We start from the raw sequence: 22,706 nt of genomic DNA, 5'->3' as shown, positions 1-22,706 counted from the left end.
TTTCATCTTTGAGTGAAAAATCACCAGAACGAACTTTGGCAAACCAATTTTGACACTGCCGTTCTTTTAAGGCTTCGTCACCATAAGCAGCACATAATTTTTTATGAGTTTGCGATGCGATTTTCCCTTTGCGGAAGTAAAAAAACAAAATATGACGAAAAAGTTCCTTTCGATTTTCCATTTTTCAACGAACGCCAAACGAAAACTAGCAACCGATAAAAAAACTGTTTTTACTGATTGACAGCTGAGTTGCCAACTATCAAATAACAAAATGTGTTTTACATTTGTACTACGTCTGCAAACCTAAAAATTCAACTGAAGCCATCTATGAGTGAAATCCGCAATTACTTAGTTGCCAACCTAATATTACGAAAATCGACGCTCTGTGAGAAGTGTTCATCGTGCGCCCATGCCAACTTAGCGATATTCAGCGATGAGACCTATTTTTGGCTAAATGGCTACGTCAATACGCAAAATTGCCACATTTTGGGCTGAACAGCAACCCGAAGCCATTAGCTTCACTGAACACAACCGTGTGGTGTGCCCTCTGGGCTGGAGGAATCATCGGCCCATATTTCTTCAAAGACGAGGCTGACGCCAATGTAACAGTGCATGGCGAACGCTAACGCACCATGATAAACGACTTTTTGATGCCTAAAATTCAAGCTCGTGATCTCCACAACCTATGGTTTAACAAGACGGCGCCTCTTGTCATACGAGGGGCGTTCAATAAGTACGCGTGTTAGAATGAAGACACCATTTTTTCAAACATTTTTATTTTTCAACATAGTCCCCTGTTAGAATGTATCTTTCTTTCTTCGCCCAACGCTCCGGCCATTTTTTAGCCCCTCCAAAAAATAGATTTTGCCGAACTCTACAAAAAACCTCTCTGTATCGACGATGACTTCTAGGTTTGAACTACATTTCTTTCCCACGAGCCATTTCTTCATGTTAGTGAACAAGAAAAAGTGGCAGTGAGCAAGATTTGGTGAGCACAGGGCGTGCGCCAGCAAATTATAACACAATTCATGCAGTTTGGCGGCAACAACTCCGGATGAATGTGCCCGATGCGTTATCGTGGTGAAACAGCACCTTCCTTATCGCCAAATGCGGCCGTTTTTCCTTCAATTTTTGTGAAAGCGTTCCAATAACTCACTGAATTGTCCAGTGATCGTTCTTCCTTTTTCTAAAAAATCCATGAGGATGACGCCTTTCGTAAGCCAAAAAATCGTCGCCAGATCTCTACGGTCGATGGGACTGCCTTCGCTTTCTTTGGAGCAGATGCACTGAGAGAAATCCATTGTTTTGACTATTGCTTAGTTTCTGGTGTGTAATGATGGATTCAGGTTTCATCAACGGTGACAACTCGACGCAAAAATTCTTTCGGCCTCTTATCCGGTTAGTATGATCTTGATGCCCACTGCTGGATGGCGTTATCTACAACTAGCACTCACAGTACCGTCAGTTTTATTGTGACAACTCGACGCAAAAATACCTTCTGATCTCGCTTAGATAGCTCCAAACGCTGCTTCGAAGCTAACAGCCGCATTCTATTGTTGTCCACCCGTGAGCAATCGCAGCAGCCATCGGGCCAACTCATCATGTAAAATATTAATTGCCCTTTCGGTCGACACACTTATGGCCTTTGTTACTCCACGCACTTTCGTTCGTCGATCGCCGAGAATCATGTTGTGGACTTTTTGCATGATTTCCTCGGTGACCACGTCTGCCGGGCGTCCTGGTCGCTCCTCATGAAAAGATGTCGATGTTCGCCCACGTTTAAGTTCGTTGAACCAATATCTAACTGTAGTCATAGATGGCGAAGCGTCCCCATAGACAGCATCCAAGTTTGCTTTTATCTCCTCGCATTTTTCCCCATCTAAATACAAAAAGCGAATTACTTACTTTTTCCATCTTAGCGAAAATCACAAAACACGCTCGATTAGCAAGACACTGACTCTAGAAATTTCAAACATTTCATTTTCAAAATGGACTGCTTACGAGCAACAACTCGTTCAAGAGTTTTCATCGGTATGTTCAGGACTATGGTAGTATGACATGGAATACATACCGCTTAAGTCAGGACATGATAGAGTATTTGACGAAATCCGGGATCGAGGTGGAGAATTTACAAAGCTTTATTTCTTATGATGTGGTGATTTAAACGGAACTCATGTTTTGCACAGAGTTAGCGTTTGCTAAAGAGTTACAGCAGGGAGAATTTTTGAATAGTCCCGACGCAATCGATTACATTGCAGACCTCATTATAAAACAGTTGGCAGAATTTGTTTCCAATGAGCCCACCTTCCTATGGATGGATGAAGTGTCCAGAGGAGGCTTAGAAAAGCACAGTACCAGTATGAAAGAGCTTCTCATAAAAAACCATCTACCGGAATAGGCTTAAAACTGTAGGGCTTCCAATTGTGGAACGCGCGCTACAAATAGGAGGAGGATCTCGGCGAAACACCTAACAGAATTGTAGGTGCCAATTATTTTTTTATTTTTTCAAAATAGTTTCATATTGGCGAAACTTCGCCATTGGTTTTAAATTTAAAAATTAATTCACAAAATAATTATGTGATTATGGATTATGAGAAATAATTTCTTGTTTTAATATTAGACTTGGCAATTTCCGCTAATCACTTCTATCTATACTTTATTTACATTCAAATATTAATTAAAATTTATTTTTTAAGCAGTTCACAGTTTGTTTCCATTTACCATAAGTAACAGAATACTATTTTGCTACCATTTTTACCGAAAAAGATTTAATTTTTTCCTTTTTATGCACCTTCTTAAATACAACCTTTTGTAAGGGAGTGTAAAAATTCGAAAGTCACTAGTGAGCAAACCTTTAATAATTCAATCATGATGCTAACACCAACCTCCCTCAGGAACGCCCTGTGTCATCAAACACGGGTACTTATTAAACCGCTCTCGTAATTTGTTTAAAGCAGCGATAGAGAAGAATTCATGCTTAACAACTGGCAGCCGCTAGCATTTGGCGCATTTGTGCCCCTTCTATCGCAGTACCAATTTCATTATTTAATAGCCACACTTCGCATTCATCCAGAATTAATTTAATAAAAATATAAATATTTATTTCCTTTTCTAGGAAGCTCAACCTGAAGAGAAACTTTCACTTTGGACTAAACTGAAGGAGGGTCCGCTTAAACAATTTAGTGAGCTTTTTGGCACGTGGAAACTGCGCCGCCTCATTTTCACCTCTTACTTTATGTTCTGTGTAACCTCGCTCAGTTACTATGTAACGGGTACGTCTTCCACTCGCCTAAACCATTTTTCTATGTATTTATATAATTAAATTGAACAATTCAGCACTAAATGCCGCCAATTTATCGGTGAGCCGATATCTCTATGTTGCCATTACCGGCATGGTGGATCTACCCTCATATCTGGTGCCCATGATAATGCTACGTTTCTTCGGACGTCGTACAACTACAGCGTCACTATTTATGCTGACAGGAGTGCCATTGCTTTTGGTGCTCGTTGTGCCCACAGGTGAGCGGAATTTGAAACATTTTTACTCATTATTTTAAGTTCTTTTTATGAATTTCACTTCTGTTCCGTTTTAGGGGAAATCATTTGGATCATTTCATTTGCGATGTTGGGTCGTTTCGGTATTAGTGCCACATATTCCATAGTCACTCTCTACACCGCCGAACTGTATCCCACCGAAGTGCGCAATTCGGCATTGGGCACATGTTCGACATGGGCACATGTAGGCTCCATTTCAGCGCCTTATGTAGTGGATGTGCTGGTAAGTCAAGAGAGTAGAATCATTGATTTCTCTTGGGATTATAACAATTACATATTTATTGCATTACTTCTACATATAAATATATGTCATTTATAGGGCTTGCTCGGCTGGTATATTCCAACAACAATTTGCGGATGTTCCGTTTTAGTAGCTGGTCTGCTTACGCTCACTCTGCCCGAGACGAGCACTCATAAGTTGTCGGATCGCGTTGAGGAAGTTCCCTCCGAATCGGAATCGGACCCGAGTTCCGATTCAGAAACTGAAGACAACACAACTTCGAATGTGGCTAAGGCGAAAGAAATTGAAAGCAGTGATAAAATTTAGTTTTTAATTGTTATTACATTATTTTTTGAAAATTGTAATAGTTTTGCAAAAGTTCCATTGATTATCATTTAAGTGAGTTTATAAGGAAAGCAAAAACCGAATGCATCATGGCTCGTGTTGTGATCAAAGGTGTTGAATAGTATTAGAATTTTAAATACAAATGTATGAATTTACAAGCAAATTAGTTTGCGCAAAAAAAATAATAAAAAATCACTAATTTATTCGTACATAAATATAAACATAAAAAATGATGTATTTAATTTGCAAATTTTTAATGCATGTGTACGTATATAGTCACCGTATTTTCTTTTGCAGGTAAATTTAAAACTCTGAATCATTCATTAAATATTTTTACAGTTTTTTATTTTCTTTAAGAACGCAGGAGGTCGCTCTCGCTCATCCAACAACCCAACACCACACTTTGTTGCGTTCTCGGCCACTCTGGAGTGGAGGGAAATGAAAGAGCGGATGAGTGTGCAAGGATAGGCTCTGAGCTGGATCTTCAACGAGTGATAGAGGGCATAAATATTCCTCTAAACGAGGTTAGGTTAGGTTATGGTGGTAGTCGGTCCGTATGACCAACTAACTTATTGCACCTAACCGAGGTGAAGGAGCATAACAAACTGCTCAGCAAACAGTTTCTGCTAGGGTGTTACCGCAGACCTCACCCATGCAGTTACCTGCTTGAGCCTGAGCCACCTCCCAGGCACGTCAGGAGGCATTTCCTTAACTACGCGGACGAGATCGAAGACAAAACAGACAGACAGCTACTGGATCGGACAGTGTACAGACAGGCCATAAACGACATTCATCGGGAGACCCTTACCACCTTCTTAAGTTCCCGACCCCCGAATGCCGTTATCGGAGTTCAACTACCACCAATCTACCTTGGCACAATTACGCTCTGGATAATGTAGCAGTTTAAGCTCCTACCTATTCTGAATTGGCCCCGACACACCAAACTTATCTCCAGCATGTGAAGGTACCACGCACGACACCAACCACCTTTTCATATGCCTTATCTAACACACCTCTCCCTCTGGACCCAACCCGTCGAAACAGCTAGTTTCCTGGGCCTACCGTTAGATGAGCTAGACGAAGACGGCCGGTGATTAAATTGCACTGACAGGGCAAAGTTACTGCTACAACAAAAACAACAACCAACTCACTTAGACCTTACAGATCCGTTGTGATACCACTGTGCGACATGGGAATATTGTTTGTTTATTTTCATGAAACCATTTTGAGGCTCTTATAAAGCTCAGGATTGGCCTAATCCCCGCGCCAGATAGTTCTGTAAGATAATTGAAAAAGTTTTTACCTAGACAACCTGCTCTGAATTTAGCTAAGGCTGGACAATTCCAAAGAAGTGCTCAACTGTTTCATCCTCTTCCATATCTCTACAATTTCTACAATATTCATGGGAGAATACTCCTAGTCTCAAGGAATGCCTGCCAAATCGCCAGTGGCCGGTGACACAAGCCACGACCTTTGAGATATCTTCTCTTGAGAGGCTAAACAATTCCTTTATCCCTTTTTTGTTTATTTGCGGCCATAGTAGCCTGACTGTTACACATGTATCTTCATAATGTTGTTTTTCATTATTAATTTACTCGTGGCCAAAGGTATTCCAATGGTACTTTTATCACGGAACAGTTGAAGAGCATTCATTATCTTTTCTGGCTAGTTCATCGGCTCTACAGTTTCCCTCAATATCTCTGTGTCCCGGAACCCAAATAAGGCTGACCTTGAATATGACGCTAATATCATTTAGGGCTGCTCGGCATTCCTGTGCAACCTTTGATCTTAGTATTCATTGATTTAATGGCCGCTTGGCTATCCGAAAATATATTTATAGTCGTTTTTGTTACGGCATGCGTGTTTCCATATGTAGCCACTTCTTTTATAGCTAGAACCTCTGCCTGATAGGCGCTGCAGTAGTCTGTTAGTTGAACGGATTCTTCCAGTCCTAATTCTTTCGAAAATACTCCATAGCCAACTTTATCGACTAGTTAGAAACCATCTGTATTAAAAATTAATTCCCCTTCTCCATGGTCTTGGTATCTGCCACTCTCTTCATGCCGGTATACTTGTCTTGAAGAGCTTGTCGAAGGTAAGTCTAGGAACTCTAAACGAACTGTATGCTACGATTGACTTGAGCGTAATCGCGGACACCAATAGAAGGTGGCCTCTGACTACCTCTTGTAGGGTCTCCAAAGCGCTCTGGCCAAAACTGAATCTTAGAAGGACAAAATGTCTGCTTGTATTCAACACATCAACTACCAGCGTCCTCACAGGTGTTATAACGGGTCAATGGACTCACAATGACTTCTGCAGGAGTTGTGGAGATGAAGAAGAAATTAAGTCCTGCACTTCAAAGAAGCCGGTTCAAATATCTTGGCGATTATTTCTTTGAGACCTGGGAAATTTGCAAAATGTCTCACTGGAGGGACTAGTCTCCCTTCTTAAAAAGATCTACGTAGTTTAAGCAACTTAGTTAGGTAGTTAGGAGATATAAATCAAATGCAGGTATCACAATGGGCCTTAGGGCCACCGAGTGTCTTGTGTTAAACAAGCAACCTGACTAACCCAACCTATTTAGTTTGTTAAGAAATATCTCTTATAGCCTAGACAGACGATAGCGTTAATCAGGATTAACGACTTAATTCGGAAATATCTCAAGAATAAAGGGGTTACATACGTTCAGCCACGCCAAAAATGCGCTAAGAGAAAAACTGTTTTTAGAAGGGATAGCAATAGAAATAAATATAAACAATTTTTTATACATTATTTATTAGAATTTAAACTTTACTAATATTAAAATTATTTAAATTTTTCTTTACAAAAATTAGTATGCAAAAAATCACGTGACCCAAAGTACAGTGAAAAAAATCATCATTTCTCCTTGAAATGTTGATGGATCTATAAAAAGTAAAAAAAAAATCGTTTAAAATAAAGTTGTAGTTACAGGTATAGTCTGTCGAGACGGATATTTGAATTTCGAAAAATTTTTCTGTTTACGGCATTCAAAAAAAAAAAATATGCGTTTTACGTCACATATCACACTTTAATTATGTTTATAAATTTTTTTAATAAAAATATCAAAAATCCGGTTCGCAGACTATAGAGAAAAAAGCACTTTCGAACTAAAAAAAAAAACAATACGCATCAAAAAATATTAACAACTGTATGAGTTATCATGCAGACCGTGCCGGAAAAAGTAGTTTCGAGAAAACCAATTTAAACTTTCAAGTGCCTCAAACGAAGTGCAGCTAAATATACGCACAAACTCTCGTCGGACAGTTACATTTTCTACCATAACTTTGAATCTATGGAGAATTTTTATAATCGACTTCCACAGAAATACGCCTAAAACTATAAAGAATAATAATCTGTAAGAAAAGGAAATTGATTTTCAGAAAATTCTGGACGTATGTAACTCCTTAAGTGCAAATAATTTGGATTGACAACTAGACTTAATTCTCATAATTTAGGCGGATTAGAGGAGCTTTCGGTGGCAATAGTACCGAAAAATTACAGTTAATATCCACGATGAAAGATGGTCCTATCGTGGTCCCGTTACTTTGCACTCAGCGACTTTGACAATATCAGCTAATTTTAGGACGTCACCCTAGCCCAATCGATGATCAGTGTGACCTGATTATCATTTTCGTAACTTGATTTAGTATTTTTTTCTTCTCAGACTCGAATTATATTAGCGAATTAAATAATGCAAAAAAGAAGAAAATTAATTTTCAGTTATTTTTTAGCAAAATCGAATGATATGGAATTCGAGATCTCATAAAATTCGCGCGGAGTCTATGTAATAGGTGCACTAGACTCGTAATTCGTTTTGAATATTTTGAGATAAAAAGGGTAAAAGTTTCATTAAGTACTCGCCGGAAAGTAAATGCGTTGCAAAATAAAATTAAACACAAAAGAGAGCGATAGAATCGACATTCAATCATTCAAGCGACTTTAAACCAATTAATAACAAGCGGGAGCTATAAAAGGGTTATATTTAAGAAAATTCTTTTGTACCCGTACTATTCTTGTGAGAGCGCTTCTCCGATATCAGAGTTCAAACGCTCACATTTTGGCAGGCAAGATGGAACTCTGAACGGTACGGTAGATGGACAGCGAGACTAATACTCGATCTAAAAAAATAGATAGAAAGAAAGCACGGTGAGGTTAACTATTACCTCACACAGTTTTTGTTCGGACCTGGGTCCTTTCGCAAGTATTTGTGGCGAACGGGAAAAGTGAGCCTACCAAACTGCATATACTTATGGAGATACTGAGTGTGACGATGCGGAGCACACCTTCTTTAAATGCGAGAGGAGGAACATAGAGAGAACAGGTCTGCAAGGAGCTATGGGTGTATTTACACCTGAAGAAATAATCGAGAAAATGATGATAGACGAAGGAAAATGGAATGCCGTCGCAAATTTCGTGGAAGAAATTATCCGAAAAAAGAAGCGTGAAATGGAAAGTTATGCTGAAGAGCATTGAGCATAGGTTTCTCAAAACAGGCGACCCTCGACGCATGGTGAGTAAGTGTCCTTCCTAGGACGCCGTCTTGGCCCTCTACCTCGAAGCAATGCGGAATCCTGAAAATCCCAGAGAAAAGGGGGGATATTTTTAGTGGAATCACCACACGCGCGGTAGCGGCGGTTACTTATGGTGCGAAGGCATTTTTAACCCAACCACACCGCCAAAAAAAAAATTCTTGTGATAGCAAATTGTTGATAAGGTCTCCAATTAATAAAAAATTATTTTAGTTCTTTCTTCCTGCCATTTTTCTACCCTCTTAAAATTCAAACTCAGTAAATTCAATGGCTTTTTGAAATTTATAAAAAGGTTTTAAATGTTAAGAAGAGTTTAGAGGAGAAGATCTAATATTCTAACATATCCTTAAAAGGAGCAAAAAATTACAAAGATTTACACTTTCAAAACCTCAAATTTTATAAGAATCAAAAAATGTTCACTGGAATCTTCTCAGCATAAACTTTAAATGCAAGAGGGGCCTTTTGTAGCTCCTTTTTAATTACAAAAATTTCTTTTTTAACTAAAGTTATATATGTAAATGAAAAAGGCTCAACAGCGATATCCAACACTGTCTCTGTACATGCAACCGTGTGATGCATCTTCTAAGCGAATAAATCATACGAGGTTTGTTCAAAAATAAGGTACATTTTCAAATTTCGCGGGTTACGTACGTTCCACTTTCGATTAAAAATTTTTTCTATGTTGTATGTTATATCGTCCCCTTAGTATTAAAATAGCCTATACATTTTTTGATTTTTTGAGAAAATGAATTTCAAACTTTTCGTCGAAAGTAGCTCTCACTCAAATCTCGTTATGTCTGTAAATATTTATTATTTTTGACGTTTGTTTTTAAGACTGTATAAAAATGAGTCTATTTTGTTAACTGGCCAATTTTTATTATTATAATCATCCTTTTAGTGAACAAAAAAGAGGTGTAAACTACAAATACATCAGATAGGCTATTTTATTTTTTAATGTTTTCTATTAAGTTTCTGATACGTTATTTTATTTTGTATGGTATACACTATTTTATTCAGGAAATACAGCAGAATAATAAGTAAATTGAATATGAATTTTTATTGCTATAAAATTATAATTAAAACATAAAACATAAAAGTAAGATCGTAAATTATTAGCATGGTCTTTATTTATTGTCGTCTTCGTCCTCTTCTTCGAATCTGCCTGGTTCATCTAAACAATCGCGATTATTCCCTCCTCGTAAATTCAAAAAAAATGTATGTGAGCCGGGAGGAATTACATTTTTTTTTGCATAAATCTTTGAGATCCTTCAATTTTGTGTCAGAAATTCGTAGTTCTTTTTTATATTTGTGAGTTAATGTAAAATTTGTGACTCCTTTCTTTTTCATTCTCGAGCCATCTATATCAATCACTTTGAAGTCTTCGTTCCATTGTTCCTTGTATAACAACTGTCTCTTTTCACTTTTTTTTACTTGGAGAACCTTAATTTTAAGCCAATTTACCGATTCATTGTTGACATTTTTCTTCAAGTTATGGTTCAATTTTGAGAACGCCGTTTTGATTATTTCTATTTGCATTTACATACATGATAAAACAATGTAAGCATTGCATAGGCTACTTTTTTTTGTAATTTTAAAACACATGTTAATTGTTCTGAGAATATAACGGCCTATAAGATTCATACAAATGAACAAATTGAAAATATTTGTTGAACAACAACGTGTATCATCATCGTCATTTTAGGTGTTTGTGTCATGACAAAGTTTTTTTTTTTCCTAAAAGTTAAAATAGAGTATGTGAGTGTACATTACTATTCTATTGAATAAACAGAAAATTTAGTTTATGTAAAAATAGCGTATATGCGTTTACATGATTTTTAAGGAAAATAATTTTATACATATTTATACTATATTTTTTTGACTGACGTTTTGACCCACTTTGTGGAACTAGAATTTGACAAAATTTTGACCACATATAAAATCGACGATGGAGAATCCAAAAATTCAATAAAAAAATAATAGCCTATGAGCACATAGGCTATTGTTATACTAAGGGGACGATATGTTCACGGTTTCGGCAATATTGCATGTTTAGTTTGATTGTGAGAGGCATAAATAAGACAAGTTATTTGCGTGTTCGGCGTTTTTCTGCTATCGAAAAAAATGGATCAAAGAAGTTGCATCAAATTTTGTGTAAAAACTTATGTTAAGTACTCAAAAACACGTTAAATGTTGACAGTGACAGTAGTCTATGTCTAAGTGCACTTGGAAGAGAACTATCGAAACGAAGAACATAAGGCTGCAGGGAAATTTTCCAAAGAAGTCAAAGTCATCGCTAAGGCATCGTTACCGTTGGAAGCGTTTTGTCGAGGCACTATATCCCATCAGGAAGGGCAGCAATTAAGAGAGAGTTAAGTTGTCCTGTCCCACACTTCTTTGGAAGTTATCGGTGGCAAAAAAACACAGGACACGGTAGTGATCGTTGCTGGTAATTTCAAAAGGATTTTGTCCAACGCGTAATGAGCGTCTCAGTGCATTCAACCTATAAATTTACTACAAATCGTTATCATCACGAACTCTTTCCTCCAAATCGATTAACATAATTATTCGCGACATAATTTTTACTTTAATTATACTTCTTACACTTATATAATTGAAATTTGTTTTGAAATTTGAATAACGGACTAGTAAAAATTTCATGGCTGCAGTGGAAACGGAACACTTTTGCCATGGCACAAACGAGAATCGCAAAATAGTCGTTTGTGAAAATACAGAGTGACAAGTTTCTGTGAAAACGAAAATGAAAACTTTTTCACTTCACTTCAAATTCATATCAATTTACGTTCTCTGACTTCATGTTTACATAGAACGAGAATTGAATCCATGATCTGACTTGGAGCTGTCGAATTATCGATAGTTGAGATCATCTTTAGTTTTTAATAGTTGATGTATGACTGTCAATACTATACAATATAAGCACAACGAATTATTTTGACGCTACTGTATGTCAAACTTGTGTATTTACGGGCAATCAAATCTCATTTAAGGATTTTTTTAATTCGCAGCTCAACGAATTCTTTGAGATTTATCTGAAGATGGAGGCATACAAAAAAAATTTCTTGCTGAACTCGGCAGCTGCTAGGAAATAAGATATACAATAACTAAATAATGAAAAGAATAATGAGATGGCGCCTATCGTGGTACCGTTACTTTGCTTTCAGCAAATTTGACATCGAGTGAAGTCGTATTAGCACCAGTATGGCCAGATTACCATTTCGATTGATTTAGCATTTTTTGTGTGTTATTTAGTCTCGGAGTTTTAGTTCTTTCTTCGTGACATTTTTCTAGCCTGTTCTAATTAAAATGTACTGTTTATAATTTTGCAAAATATACATTTTTTTTAAATTAGTTCAATAATTCACTCCGTTTTATTTAGCTTTACTTTTTTTTAACATCTGGTCGCAATGCCCGCAATTGCGGTTGTTGTTGGTGTTTTTCTCCTTTCAGCAGACAAATCTCTCTCTCGCTACTGCAGTGCCTAACTTTGGATATAGAAACGCACTAAAATGCCCATTTAAAGAAAATCAAATACCAAATATTTATTGAATTACTTAAGGAACTTTGTATGCGTGACAAATTGTCTTAAAAATGTACGTTTTTTTAAATAAATGTGTTATAGCTATGTACAATTTAATTTATTAGTTTTTTGTTAAGAGAAACTCTTTTGTCAAGCGAAAGATTTTTTTTTGCTATATTTGAGGTTATGTAACAAGATAAGGTACTTTTTTTGTAAAGGTGTCGTTATGGGTTTTTAGTATTTTCTGGTATTTTGCTGCTTTTTTTACTATGAATACACCTCTTGATGCCTTATGTCCCACTAAGGAATGAGGATAGGGAAATGTGTAAAAAGGATTTCAATGTTAAGCAGAGTTGAGAGAAGAAGACTTAATATTCTTAAGACTTAAAATTTAGTTTTCACTCTAAAATATCAAATTTTATAAGTTCCAACCAATTTTCATTAATACGAAAACCTTCTCAGATTGACCTTTTTTATTAATATAGTTACAGTTATATAATATATATATAGATATATAATTGGCGCGTACACCCCTTTTGAGTGTTTGGCCGAGCTCCTCCTCCTATTTGTGGTGTGCGTCTTGGTGTTGTTTCACAAATGGAGGGACCTTCAGTTTCAAGCCGACTCCGAACGGCAGATATTTTTATGAGGAGCATTTTCATGGCAGAAATACAATCGGAGGTTTGCCATTACCTGCCGAGGGGCGACCGCTATTAGAAAAATGTTTTTCTTAATTTTGGTGTTTCACCGCTATTAGAAAAATGTTTTTCTTAATTTTGGTGTTCACCGAGATCCGAACCTACGTTCTCTCTGTGAATTCCGAATGGTAGTCACGCACCAACCCATTCGGCTACGGCGGCCGCCGTATATAATACAGTTTGTTTTTTAACTTACAGTTTCGGTAGCTTTAAATAAAAAAAGAAACAAACACCAAACTGAAACATTTTCGCATTTTGCGTATAAAGCACTAAATTTATTGCGAAGAGCAAATGGTTGGCAACACTGCACAATTCAGCTAATGCGGCGTCACGCACTCTCTAATGGGCACCATCTATTTTCTATCACTTTTGGAATAACTATAATATCTTCAGGTCATCTTGCGCTTGTATTCATGAAAAAGTTCCTGTCAATTGTAATTTGAAAATTAAACAAATTTGATGTAAAAAAGCCGATAGTTCCAAAACCATCGATATATCAGAATGCAGTTGGTGTTATCGTTAGTATCGGCGATTGTTTGACAGTTCTTCCCCGCCAAGCCTTTTTAATCGAACAGAACTTCTTATTGGTCGCCATTAGATCGTTTTTACGGGGGTTTTAGTGTATATAAGAAAATTTTTTACTTTTTAAATAATATGGACCGACGGTAAGATAAGTGCAAAAAAGGATCGTAATTGAGAATAATTAAATTTTGTCCATGCAGGGCTTTAGCGCAAAGAAATAGAAAACCGCAAGGAAACAATGTCACACCTGATATGGCATTGCATGCGGTCCACAAGGAAAATGTGCAAAAGTCTAATGTAAGTAATTTAATCAATATTTCAGAACGTAAATGCTTTATTGAATATATTTGCGGCAGGCCCCTCTGGAAAAAACATTGAAAGAAAGTAGCAACAGTACAGGTCCGGGTATTGCTAAAGGCGAATGTACCACTTGTCTGAAGGCAGCAATATGTGTGTGCCAGCGATGTGGTGATTTTTACTGCTCACCGGAGTGTCAACGGAAGGATTGGCCAAGACATCGTTACATATGCTTTCCCGTTCCGTAAGTTTATTTTATTTATTTTTTTGGGCAATGCACAATTTTAGCTAAACTTTTCATTACTACCACGATGTATTTGGTTGGGGGGCGTGGTACCTTGCACCACGCCCAATAGAAAGAGCAAGGTCAGACTATTATAACGATGAAAGCTCCAACCTCCTAGGGTCCCTATAGAATTAGAATACCCATGAAAAGCTTAAAATTTAGGTTTTTTATAACCGTATTTGCATCTTGTACTGAAGAGAAATGTATAAAGCAATCGGTAACCCAGCAAGCATTTAACTTAGATTTTATAATTCAAAGTATGAAAATGTATTATCGTAAAATTTATAATTGATCCTCGCGAAAAATGTATTATTTTTATAAAAATTTTATTTAATAAAAGTTTTTTTTGTTTTTTGTAACATGTATGTATGTATATATGTACATTTTCTAACAAAAAAACGCCGCAGTCGAAAATTTTGACTAAAAATAGCGCAATTTTTATTCCAAATTTTCAGTATTTGTAAAAATAAATATTTAAAACTCAAATGGCGCCACTTTATAGAAATAATTATTTTTGTAATATGTATATATATATATATTTTCTAACAAAAAAGCGCCGCAGGCTAAAATCCGGCGATTTTTTATTACAAATGTTCAGCTTTTATAATTTTTTTTTTTTTAACATATCTACATGTACATTTATAAACAGAATCACGCGATTTTTATTCCAAATTTTCACTATTTATACAAATATTTTTTTTTTTGTAACATATAGTATATACACATTTTTAAACAAAAAAAAAACGCCGCAGGCAAAAATTTGGAATGAAAAATCTGTTTTTATGAAAATGTTATTTAAATGCGATTTTTTAGTCCAAATTTTCGCATAATTTTTGAAAATAATTTAACTTTTTTAAAAACTACAAAAGTTCTATCGAACATTATTGTTGGTTACTGGGTTATTGCGGTTTCGCTTTTTTCTTTTCTCACTATCGTTTCTTTGACAGTTCGTCCCGCACATTTATTTTGCACGGCATTACAAACATATTGAAGAGCATTTGTAATAATAGAATTTTAATAAAATTCTTAGTATTATTGAGTAAACATAGCTTTAAATCAAATATTGAATTAATAGGGAGTGTTTATAAGTGAATATTGTTACTTGTCTGTGTTGGTATTTAAGGAAAATAAGCGTCTGTAGTAGGACATTTTTCAAGCTTATGCAAAAATTTCGATCCACGGACTTAGACATTATAAGCAAATATATCGTGGTAGCAATGGAAAGCCAACCCACAATTTTTATAGGAATGTTTATATATATTAATTCTTAAGTTAAGCGCGTATTAATGGACCAATTCGTAGTTAGGAACGCCATCACCAAATATTCACTTTCTAAAGTTTGAAAGGTTTTTGCTATGATTACGTACATTAGGACTATGACACAGGGACTTTTTTTTTTGGAATTTGAGATGTGTTTGGCGGGATTTTACATCCACAAAAAGCCTGAATGTTCAACGTTTGGTATTGAAAAATACCTATTTTCGGTATGTAAAACTAAGTGCTCTGGTGCATCAAAGTTTTGAGAGTGAAATTATTTAAAAGGAAAGGTTGGCAGCACTAAGAAATGAAATAAAAGACTTAAAAACTTCATTGTTTTTAAATATGGAAGCGAGGTCCGTGTATGAATCAAAAAAGCTGTAATTTGTTCTGATGTGATAAAGGAGTGGGCAGTTAAAGATTCTGTGAACGTACGAGTTAATTTCACCGCACATACAAAGATCAGTGTTATTGGCCCCTATTTTGTGCAAATATACGCTGTCATAAGTACATCCTACTAGTATTCTATTTACCATTTTGATAATTTTGACATCAAAGGAAGCTTTATGAAACCAAGGTTTTGTCGACAAGCAATCATGCAGTTTGGCAAAACGGTTTGGTTTTTCTTCTGAGAATGAACGAAAGCCGTCATACCAATCCCTGAATATTAAATTTTTTATGATTCTGAGTGCCTCTTCAAAAGTGAATTCTACGCTCAATATTGAGCCGTAGCAAACAGCTTTTTTTGCAATAGCATCGGCTCTTTCATTTATTGGAATACCAACATGTCCAGGCGTCCAAATCACCCGAACACTTTCAAAACCGTATTCATTTACGTTTTGTTTAAAAAGAGTAACACAGCAGTTGTTGGAGCTTGCTTTCTTGAGTAGCAGACATGAACTCAGACTATCAGTAAAAATACAGATCTTACTCATTTTGCATTCCTTCGCAATATCTAAGGCCTTAAGCAAGGCCCACAATTCACCAAAAGTGGAGGAGGTTCGCATTTCTATTTTAAACAATTGCTCCGTGTTGTTTGTAACATTAAAAATGTCACACCCAACGGCATTAAGCTCAACAGACGCATCAGTTGCCAGAAAATCGACACCATCACGCTTGAGTTCATCGATTTTTTCAGCAAAAATAGCTTTAATTTCATGATTAGAAAATTTGCTTTTCGCTCTAGACAAGGAGTCATCTATCACCACCAAGTTTTCACAGTTTACAGTCATTAAATTTACATTGGTATTCTCAAAAATCTCTTCAAATTTTTTGAAAACAAAGCTATAACTGGATTTAACCTCTGCGGAGTTTTCAATCATTTTGTAAATGCTAGAGTTTGTTTGGTTTGTGTGTTTTAATTTCACGATTTCTTTCGCAGTAAGCCAAATAGATCTTTCAGTGGGTGGTAACTCATAGGCAACAGCATACATCAAGGGAATTGGTGTAGCTGGAGGAACCCCTAAACTTCTCCTAAGGAAGCAATTTTGAAAGGTAGTAATCTTTCTGATCACAGTCTTATTTGCATGACCGGTGGTGGTCCTACAATACTCAATTTTTGATCTTATAAAGCTTCTATAGAACTTCATAACAGTCTGAGGGTGTAACCCAGCCCTGACAGAAGTCAGCATCTTGAAAAAATTTAAATTGAGGGCCGATTCCTTGATTATCTGATCATAGTGCGTTCCTAGGGTCAGTGATGAGCTTATTACACGACCAAGGAACTTAATACTTTTTGTCTGTTTAATCATCACACTGCCAAAATTATTGTTCAGAGTTTTACGGTTTCCCTTTGCAACATACATCAGGTTGCATTTCTCAAGGTTGAATGACAGATTTAACGTATTTGCCACAAGATTAAACTCTCGAACTTTACTGTGGAGATTGGCCTCCGCCAAATCAAAATCTCTATGATATGAGGCAATAATAAAATCATCCGCAAATTGATGGATGGAGGTGCAATTATCCTGAATATCGTGGAACTTAGCCGTATAGACATTAAAAAGTATAGGCGATAAACAGCTACCTTGAGGTAAGCCGTCATTTACAACAACCGAATCCGTACCAATTTTTAGGATTCTATTGGATAGGAAATTCTCAATACAGGACGTATAATGACCCTCTATGCCTTTTTTTCTGAGTATACCTTGTATGTGAAAAACGTGTGGTGTGTAAGGTTTTTAACATAAAGAGACATTATGAGCTGCACAGGAGTGATTATGATGAATATGTAGGAAAAGAAAGGAAAAGTATATACAAATCCTTAAGTCTAAACGAATGTCGGAAAAATTCAAATTATTAAAATTTTTTTTTAATTTCTTAGGAAAGCGAAGATTACGTTGTAGATGCAAAGCGTGCAACTTATGAAATCGCGTTAAACCTTGTTCGTGAGAATCGTGCATTTTCGGATGGCGAATTGGTGAAGTCTTGTTTATTAAAAGCAGTAGGAATTTTGTCCCATTATCTCGTAGAACTATAAGCAGACGAGTAGATGAAATGGCGGAAATTACAGAATCGCAGTTAAAAGAGCGTATAAAATCATTCACAGCGATTTCATTGGCAATTGACAAAAGTACAGATATATCCGACATAGCCGAATTAGCGATTTTTATCCGAGGAGTTGATGCCCACCTAAATATATGTGAAGAACTTTTGGACATTATTCCAGTGACAGGGACGACTAAAGGTGAAGATTTATTTTAATGTGTTAATGAATGTACTGAACGTATGGGTGTATCATGACGAAAAGTGGTTTGCGTTGCCACCGATGGTGCGAAATCCATGAGCGGATGCAAACAAATTTCTCTAATCGTTTTTGTGTACTTTGTCATACTGTGCGCATTGCCATACGCGTGTGATTTGAATTTGAGAGCAACTAAGTACTCACTCTGCTATGATAATTTCCTCAATGTTTTTTGAAAAAATCCTCTATTTTTTTTTAATGGAAACATGTATAAATTGTTCTTTTTAACAAAATAAAATGTTTAACATCCATTGTTTAAATAAAACATGGCTGGTTGAGATTACTGTTCGCTGTTGTGACCAGCATTCTTTAAAAAAAACGCACTAACATAAAAACATACGATATACATACATACTTATATGTAAACGAAGACAATTTTTTCATTCAGAAAAATATACACCGATTTGTCAGTACAAATTTATCTCCACATAGTTTAGCAACTATGAAACTTTGACATGCGAATGTTCAAACTTCTTGAATATAAAATCGCCTATGCTTCTTGGTTACAAAAATTATAAAAGTAAATAAAATAGAAATTTGCAAAGATGATGTTAATATTCAAAGAAGCGTTTACAATAAAAGAAACCAAAAGCATTTTATTATTTAATATGAACGATCAACACTTCCAAATCCCTTAACATGGAATGAAGTCCCCTTATCTGGTAACTTTGCTATTGGCAAAGCTTCACTCTCTTTTTTACAAACACATATGCGTTGATCAGAAGTGATTAATATACGTACACGCCTATTGCTTGCCCTTCTGATGTAAGTTTGTCGCCCCCCCATCTAGCACTTTCCTAGCACGCTCTGCTGCGAGCGTGCCACGCTGCTGCCCGTCCCTATTGTAATTGATTGATGCACATAGCAGCCGATCTATCCTTCCTGTACGCAAAAGAGTTCCTGGGGAGGGCGCGACTCCCATCAAAGGCATCGGTGCTGAGGGCCGTTTTTTGGCATTTAGCACCGTGACCACTTCATAATACTGAAAGGCTAGCCTGGATACAGGAGTTGTATTGGGTAATTCCTGCCAGACAGCAGAGTTGGGTGGTACCTGTGATTTCAAATGCTTAAGGTACACATCATTATTGTCTGAGTTCCACTTAGAGTCTGCAGAATATCCATTTACTCCTCTAAGACATTTAACAAAATTCCACGCCTCTCTCGAATTTGAATTACAATTCAGCTCCGCTATTTTTTCCTCAAAATTTTCTTTTTTGGCCTCTTTTACTTCAGCTTGCCACACCTTCTTGCGTTGCAAAGCTACTTCCAAATTTTCCGGAGATGGGTAGTGTCTAGCTTTTTTGTAAGCAGCAACAAGTAGACGATAGGACTTGGCTAGTCCCTCATTCCACCAAGCCTTTGGTTTGCATTTCTCAGGCCAACGGAAGGTGGCAGCAGATATTCTTGAAGTTTATTTTCAATCATTTCAAAAGATGGATCAAAGGAAATATCCCCTAAGGCATTTAGAAGCTTCTTTTTGGCCAGAAATTTGGGATTGTTAATACTAACTTTGGAGAACTCTATTAGAATTGGGAAATGGTGGCTACCACCAAGCTGAAAAGGCAGAAGATTCCAAGTACAGTTGGTAGGAGCATTTGTGAAGGTTAGATCCAAAACCGACCCATCGGTCCTGTTTACCAGGTGTATAAGCTTAAATCCGCTGTTTTTTAGTAAAAAAAAAATCCCTTTTTTTTTATAGAAAGTAAAAAAATAATTTATTCAAAGTATTTGCCCTCGCTAGCTATACATTTTTCCCATCTCTCGGGCAATTTGTGTATACCACGCCAAAAGAATTCTTCATCTTTCGAGGCGAACCACTCGTCAAGCCATTTCCGGACGTCTTCGTACGAATCGAAGTGCTGTTCGGCGAGCGCGTGACCCATCGATGAAAACAGATGATAGTCCGAAGGGGCCAGGTCTGGTGAATAAGCGGGAGGAGGTAGCACCTCCCAATTGATTGTCTCCAAGTAGTTTTGGACCATTCTTGACGTGTGCGATGGGGCGTTGTCGTGGAGGAAAATCAGCTTCTCATGTCTTTGTTCATAACGAGGCCTTTTTTCACGCAAAGCACGGCGCAATTTGATGAGTTGTTGGTGGTAGCGATAAGAATTAACAGTTTCACCAGGTTTCAACAGCTCATAGTAAACGACACCCTGCTGATCCCACCAAACGCACAGCATCGTCTTGCGTCCAAAGCGATTAGGTCTTGATGAAGAAGTTGATGGTTGGCCGGGATCGACCCATGATTTTTTTCGTTTAGGATTCTCGAAGTATATCCACTTTTCATCGCTAGTCACCACAAGATGCAGGAACGACTTTCTTTTATGCCTAGCCAGCAAGATTTCGCATGTGTTTTGGCGTCGCTCCATCTGTCTATCGTTCAATTCATGGGGTACCCATTTTCCGACTTTTTGGACCTTTCCCATGGCACGTAAACGCATGGAAATCACTGGTTGAGTGACACCTAACTGCTCGGCAAGCATTTTTTGCGATTGGGTATCGTCCTCATCCAAAAGAGCCTGCAATTCATGGTCCTCAACTTTTCTGGGCCGATTTTCACGCTTCTTGTCACTCAAGTCAAAATGGCCGTCTTTGAACCGACGAAACCAGTCTCTGCAAGTTGTTTCCGATAATGCACTGTCACCATAGGCCTCCACAAGCATTCGATGCGTTTCGGCAGCCGATTTCTTCAAATTAAAGCAAAAAAAGTAGAGCTTCCCGCATATGCTCTTTTTTTGGCACAAAATTAGACATGATTACGGAAGGAAAAAAGTGTGTTGCTGTATGAAATCACTGATGATGTGCAGTGATTGATGTAAACAGGTGTCGAACCCATGCAAAAAAAATATGGCATTTCTATGGTAACTTGATATGCTCACTAACGCCATCTACGAGCAATCAGCGGATTTAAGCTTATACACCTGGTAGATCTCTTTTAAAAGTAAAACAAGAATTGTTGAGACACCAGAAATCGGATGAATTTACAAGTTCAACCAATTTCTTACCTCTGGGTGAATTTAAACTGTCACCCCATACAGTCGATCTGGCATTGAAATCCCCACAAATTAACACATTTCTAAAACCGTTTAGAAACTGAAACAACCTTTTGACTTTGGTCGCAAATTCATTTAAGTGTAGACTTGGAGGGAAGTAGACCCCACAAATTACAAAGTTTGGGGTTAAATTAACCGTCTTTGCAACAATTATATCCAGATTAGAAGCAAACGTTATGCTCCTGAATTGAATCTGTTTTTTCACGGCTATGGCAACATCCCCATAGCCATCTGGTCTGTTTTTTCTAATCATATTAAAATTGATAAATTTTCTACATTTATTTTCATTATACTCAAATATTTCACTAAGACAAACCACATAAACACGATTATTATTAATATAATAATCAATATTGTCTATATTTGTCTTTAAGGATTGGCAATTATATTGCAGACATTTCATCTAATGAGTCTACTGATGCCGAACCGCACTCAAAAAGTGCTACGTCTCGATTAGCCAAAATCTGATCCCTCATACCGCTCAGTTTGGTGACCTGGGCAAGGGTCTCAGTATCATTAAGTCTTACACAAGTAGCTTAGCTATCTTCACTAGCTCCCATAACACCTTTTCTAGCTGGGAAGTAATTTGATAGTCTTGTCTTTCAAAGACTGGAACCACTCGAGGCTTGGTATTTTTGTTCAAGACCTTATCAGGCTTGACAGAAGACTGTTTGGGAATTGTCCCTTCTTGACAACTGAGCTATATTTCTTTTTTGTCAAGGAACGATTTGCAGGGCGGTATACAAACTTCCGTACTACCACAGAGCAAGCAGCGTTTACCACTTTTACTTACAGCCTTTTTGTGTGTGTCCTAATCTTCCACAGTTGTAGCATTGTCTAACAGATGGAAAGTAATGTTCTACTTGAAAATTTGTATACTCAAGCTTGACATTTGCTTGAATCCTCCGGATCACGTCTAAGAAAACGTTGTACGAAGTTTACCTTGCTAGCAGACTTTATATCTCTCATGATTTCTTCATTGGAAAGGTAAAGCGCAACTCCTCGAATTACGCCATATGTTTCAAAAGCCGTTCTGGGAATGAAAGGCTTTAGCTTCATTTTTAAAATGTCATTATTGGTGACGAAATTGTTTGCCGATTTGGGATTGCAGAAGAATACCTTATATAAGGTGACACCAACTGCTTCAATTATATCAATATCCTGTATTTTTAAATGACGGATATGCTGATATAGACTCATGCCATTTCTAATTTTGATATTTTTGAATAGGTCACACTCTGAGGTGTCTACCAAAACAAAAGGTTTGCCTATAAAATTGGATGGATAGTAAACGGAGCTATCAGATTTATTTGTATTCTGGATTTTTTTGGGAGTTGCATTTTTTTCAACTGTACCAGTTTTAGCATTACAAATATTTTGCATTTTTACGGAGTCTTTCGAAGATTTTACAACCTCACGCTCCATCATCTCCTCACTCTCATTTCCATCTGACTGAAATCCACTCTTCTCAACCGAAGCATGTGGCTTGGTCGGATCAAGAATATGTCTCACTCTTTTTTTCTTAAATATATCGCTTTGACCTTTATTTTTAGTCTTTCGCAGATTTGTATCCACTTTTTCACTAGCAGGTTTATGGATCAGAGATTCATTGCTAGCGCAAAATTCCTCAAAATCCTCTGCTGGA

The 22,706-nt window shown here is 36.9% G+C and overlaps 2 protein-coding genes and 1 long non-coding RNA gene across 4 annotated transcripts in view; 2 read left to right on the top strand and 1 right to left on the bottom strand.

Moving 5' to 3' along the window:
• LOC128855823 (organic cation transporter protein) overlaps window positions 1–4,358 on the top strand; it is a 63,639-nt gene extending 59,281 nt beyond the window's left edge. Inside the window, exons 6-9 of the mRNA XM_054091023.1 lie at window positions 3,116–3,272; window positions 3,337–3,519; window positions 3,594–3,778; window positions 3,875–4,358. Of these exons, the coding sequence (XP_053946998.1) occupies window positions 3,116–3,272; window positions 3,337–3,519; window positions 3,594–3,778; window positions 3,875–4,102 (753 nt within the window). The 3' untranslated portion in view covers window positions 4,103–4,358. The remainder of the gene's footprint in view (window positions 1–3,115; window positions 3,273–3,336; window positions 3,520–3,593; window positions 3,779–3,874) is intronic.
• LOC128855824 (uncharacterized) lies at window positions 3,981–11,258 on the bottom strand. 2 transcript variants are annotated; one of them, XR_008453766.1, is made up of 3 exons: window positions 10,979–11,258; window positions 8,144–8,259; window positions 3,981–4,064 (listed from the first exon to the last, which is right to left on the bottom strand). It is a non-coding gene; the product is annotated as an uncharacterized LOC128855824 (long non-coding RNA). The 2 variants fall into 2 exon arrangements; XR_008453765.1 differs by lacking the exon at window positions 3,981–4,064 and adding an exon at window positions 6,938–7,024.
• A 2,200-nt stretch (window positions 11,259–13,458) lies between these two features.
• Window positions 13,459–22,706, top strand: part of LOC128855822 (uncharacterized) — a 28,374-nt gene continuing 19,126 nt past the window's right edge. The window contains exons 1-3 of the mRNA XM_054091022.1: window positions 13,459–13,568; window positions 13,626–13,722; window positions 13,782–13,966. Coding sequence (XP_053946997.1) covers window positions 13,558–13,568; window positions 13,626–13,722; window positions 13,782–13,966 — 293 coding nt within the window. The 5' untranslated portion in view covers window positions 13,459–13,557. The remainder of the gene's footprint in view (window positions 13,569–13,625; window positions 13,723–13,781; window positions 13,967–22,706) is intronic.

This window comes from Anastrepha ludens, chromosome 2 (genome assembly GCF_028408465.1).
Source record: "Anastrepha ludens isolate Willacy chromosome 2, idAnaLude1.1, whole genome shotgun sequence".
NCBI lineage: Eukaryota > Metazoa > Arthropoda > Insecta > Diptera > Tephritidae > Anastrepha > Anastrepha ludens.
The sequence above is the reverse complement of the archived record's forward strand: the minus strand, read 5'-3'. Positions and strand labels throughout refer to the sequence as shown.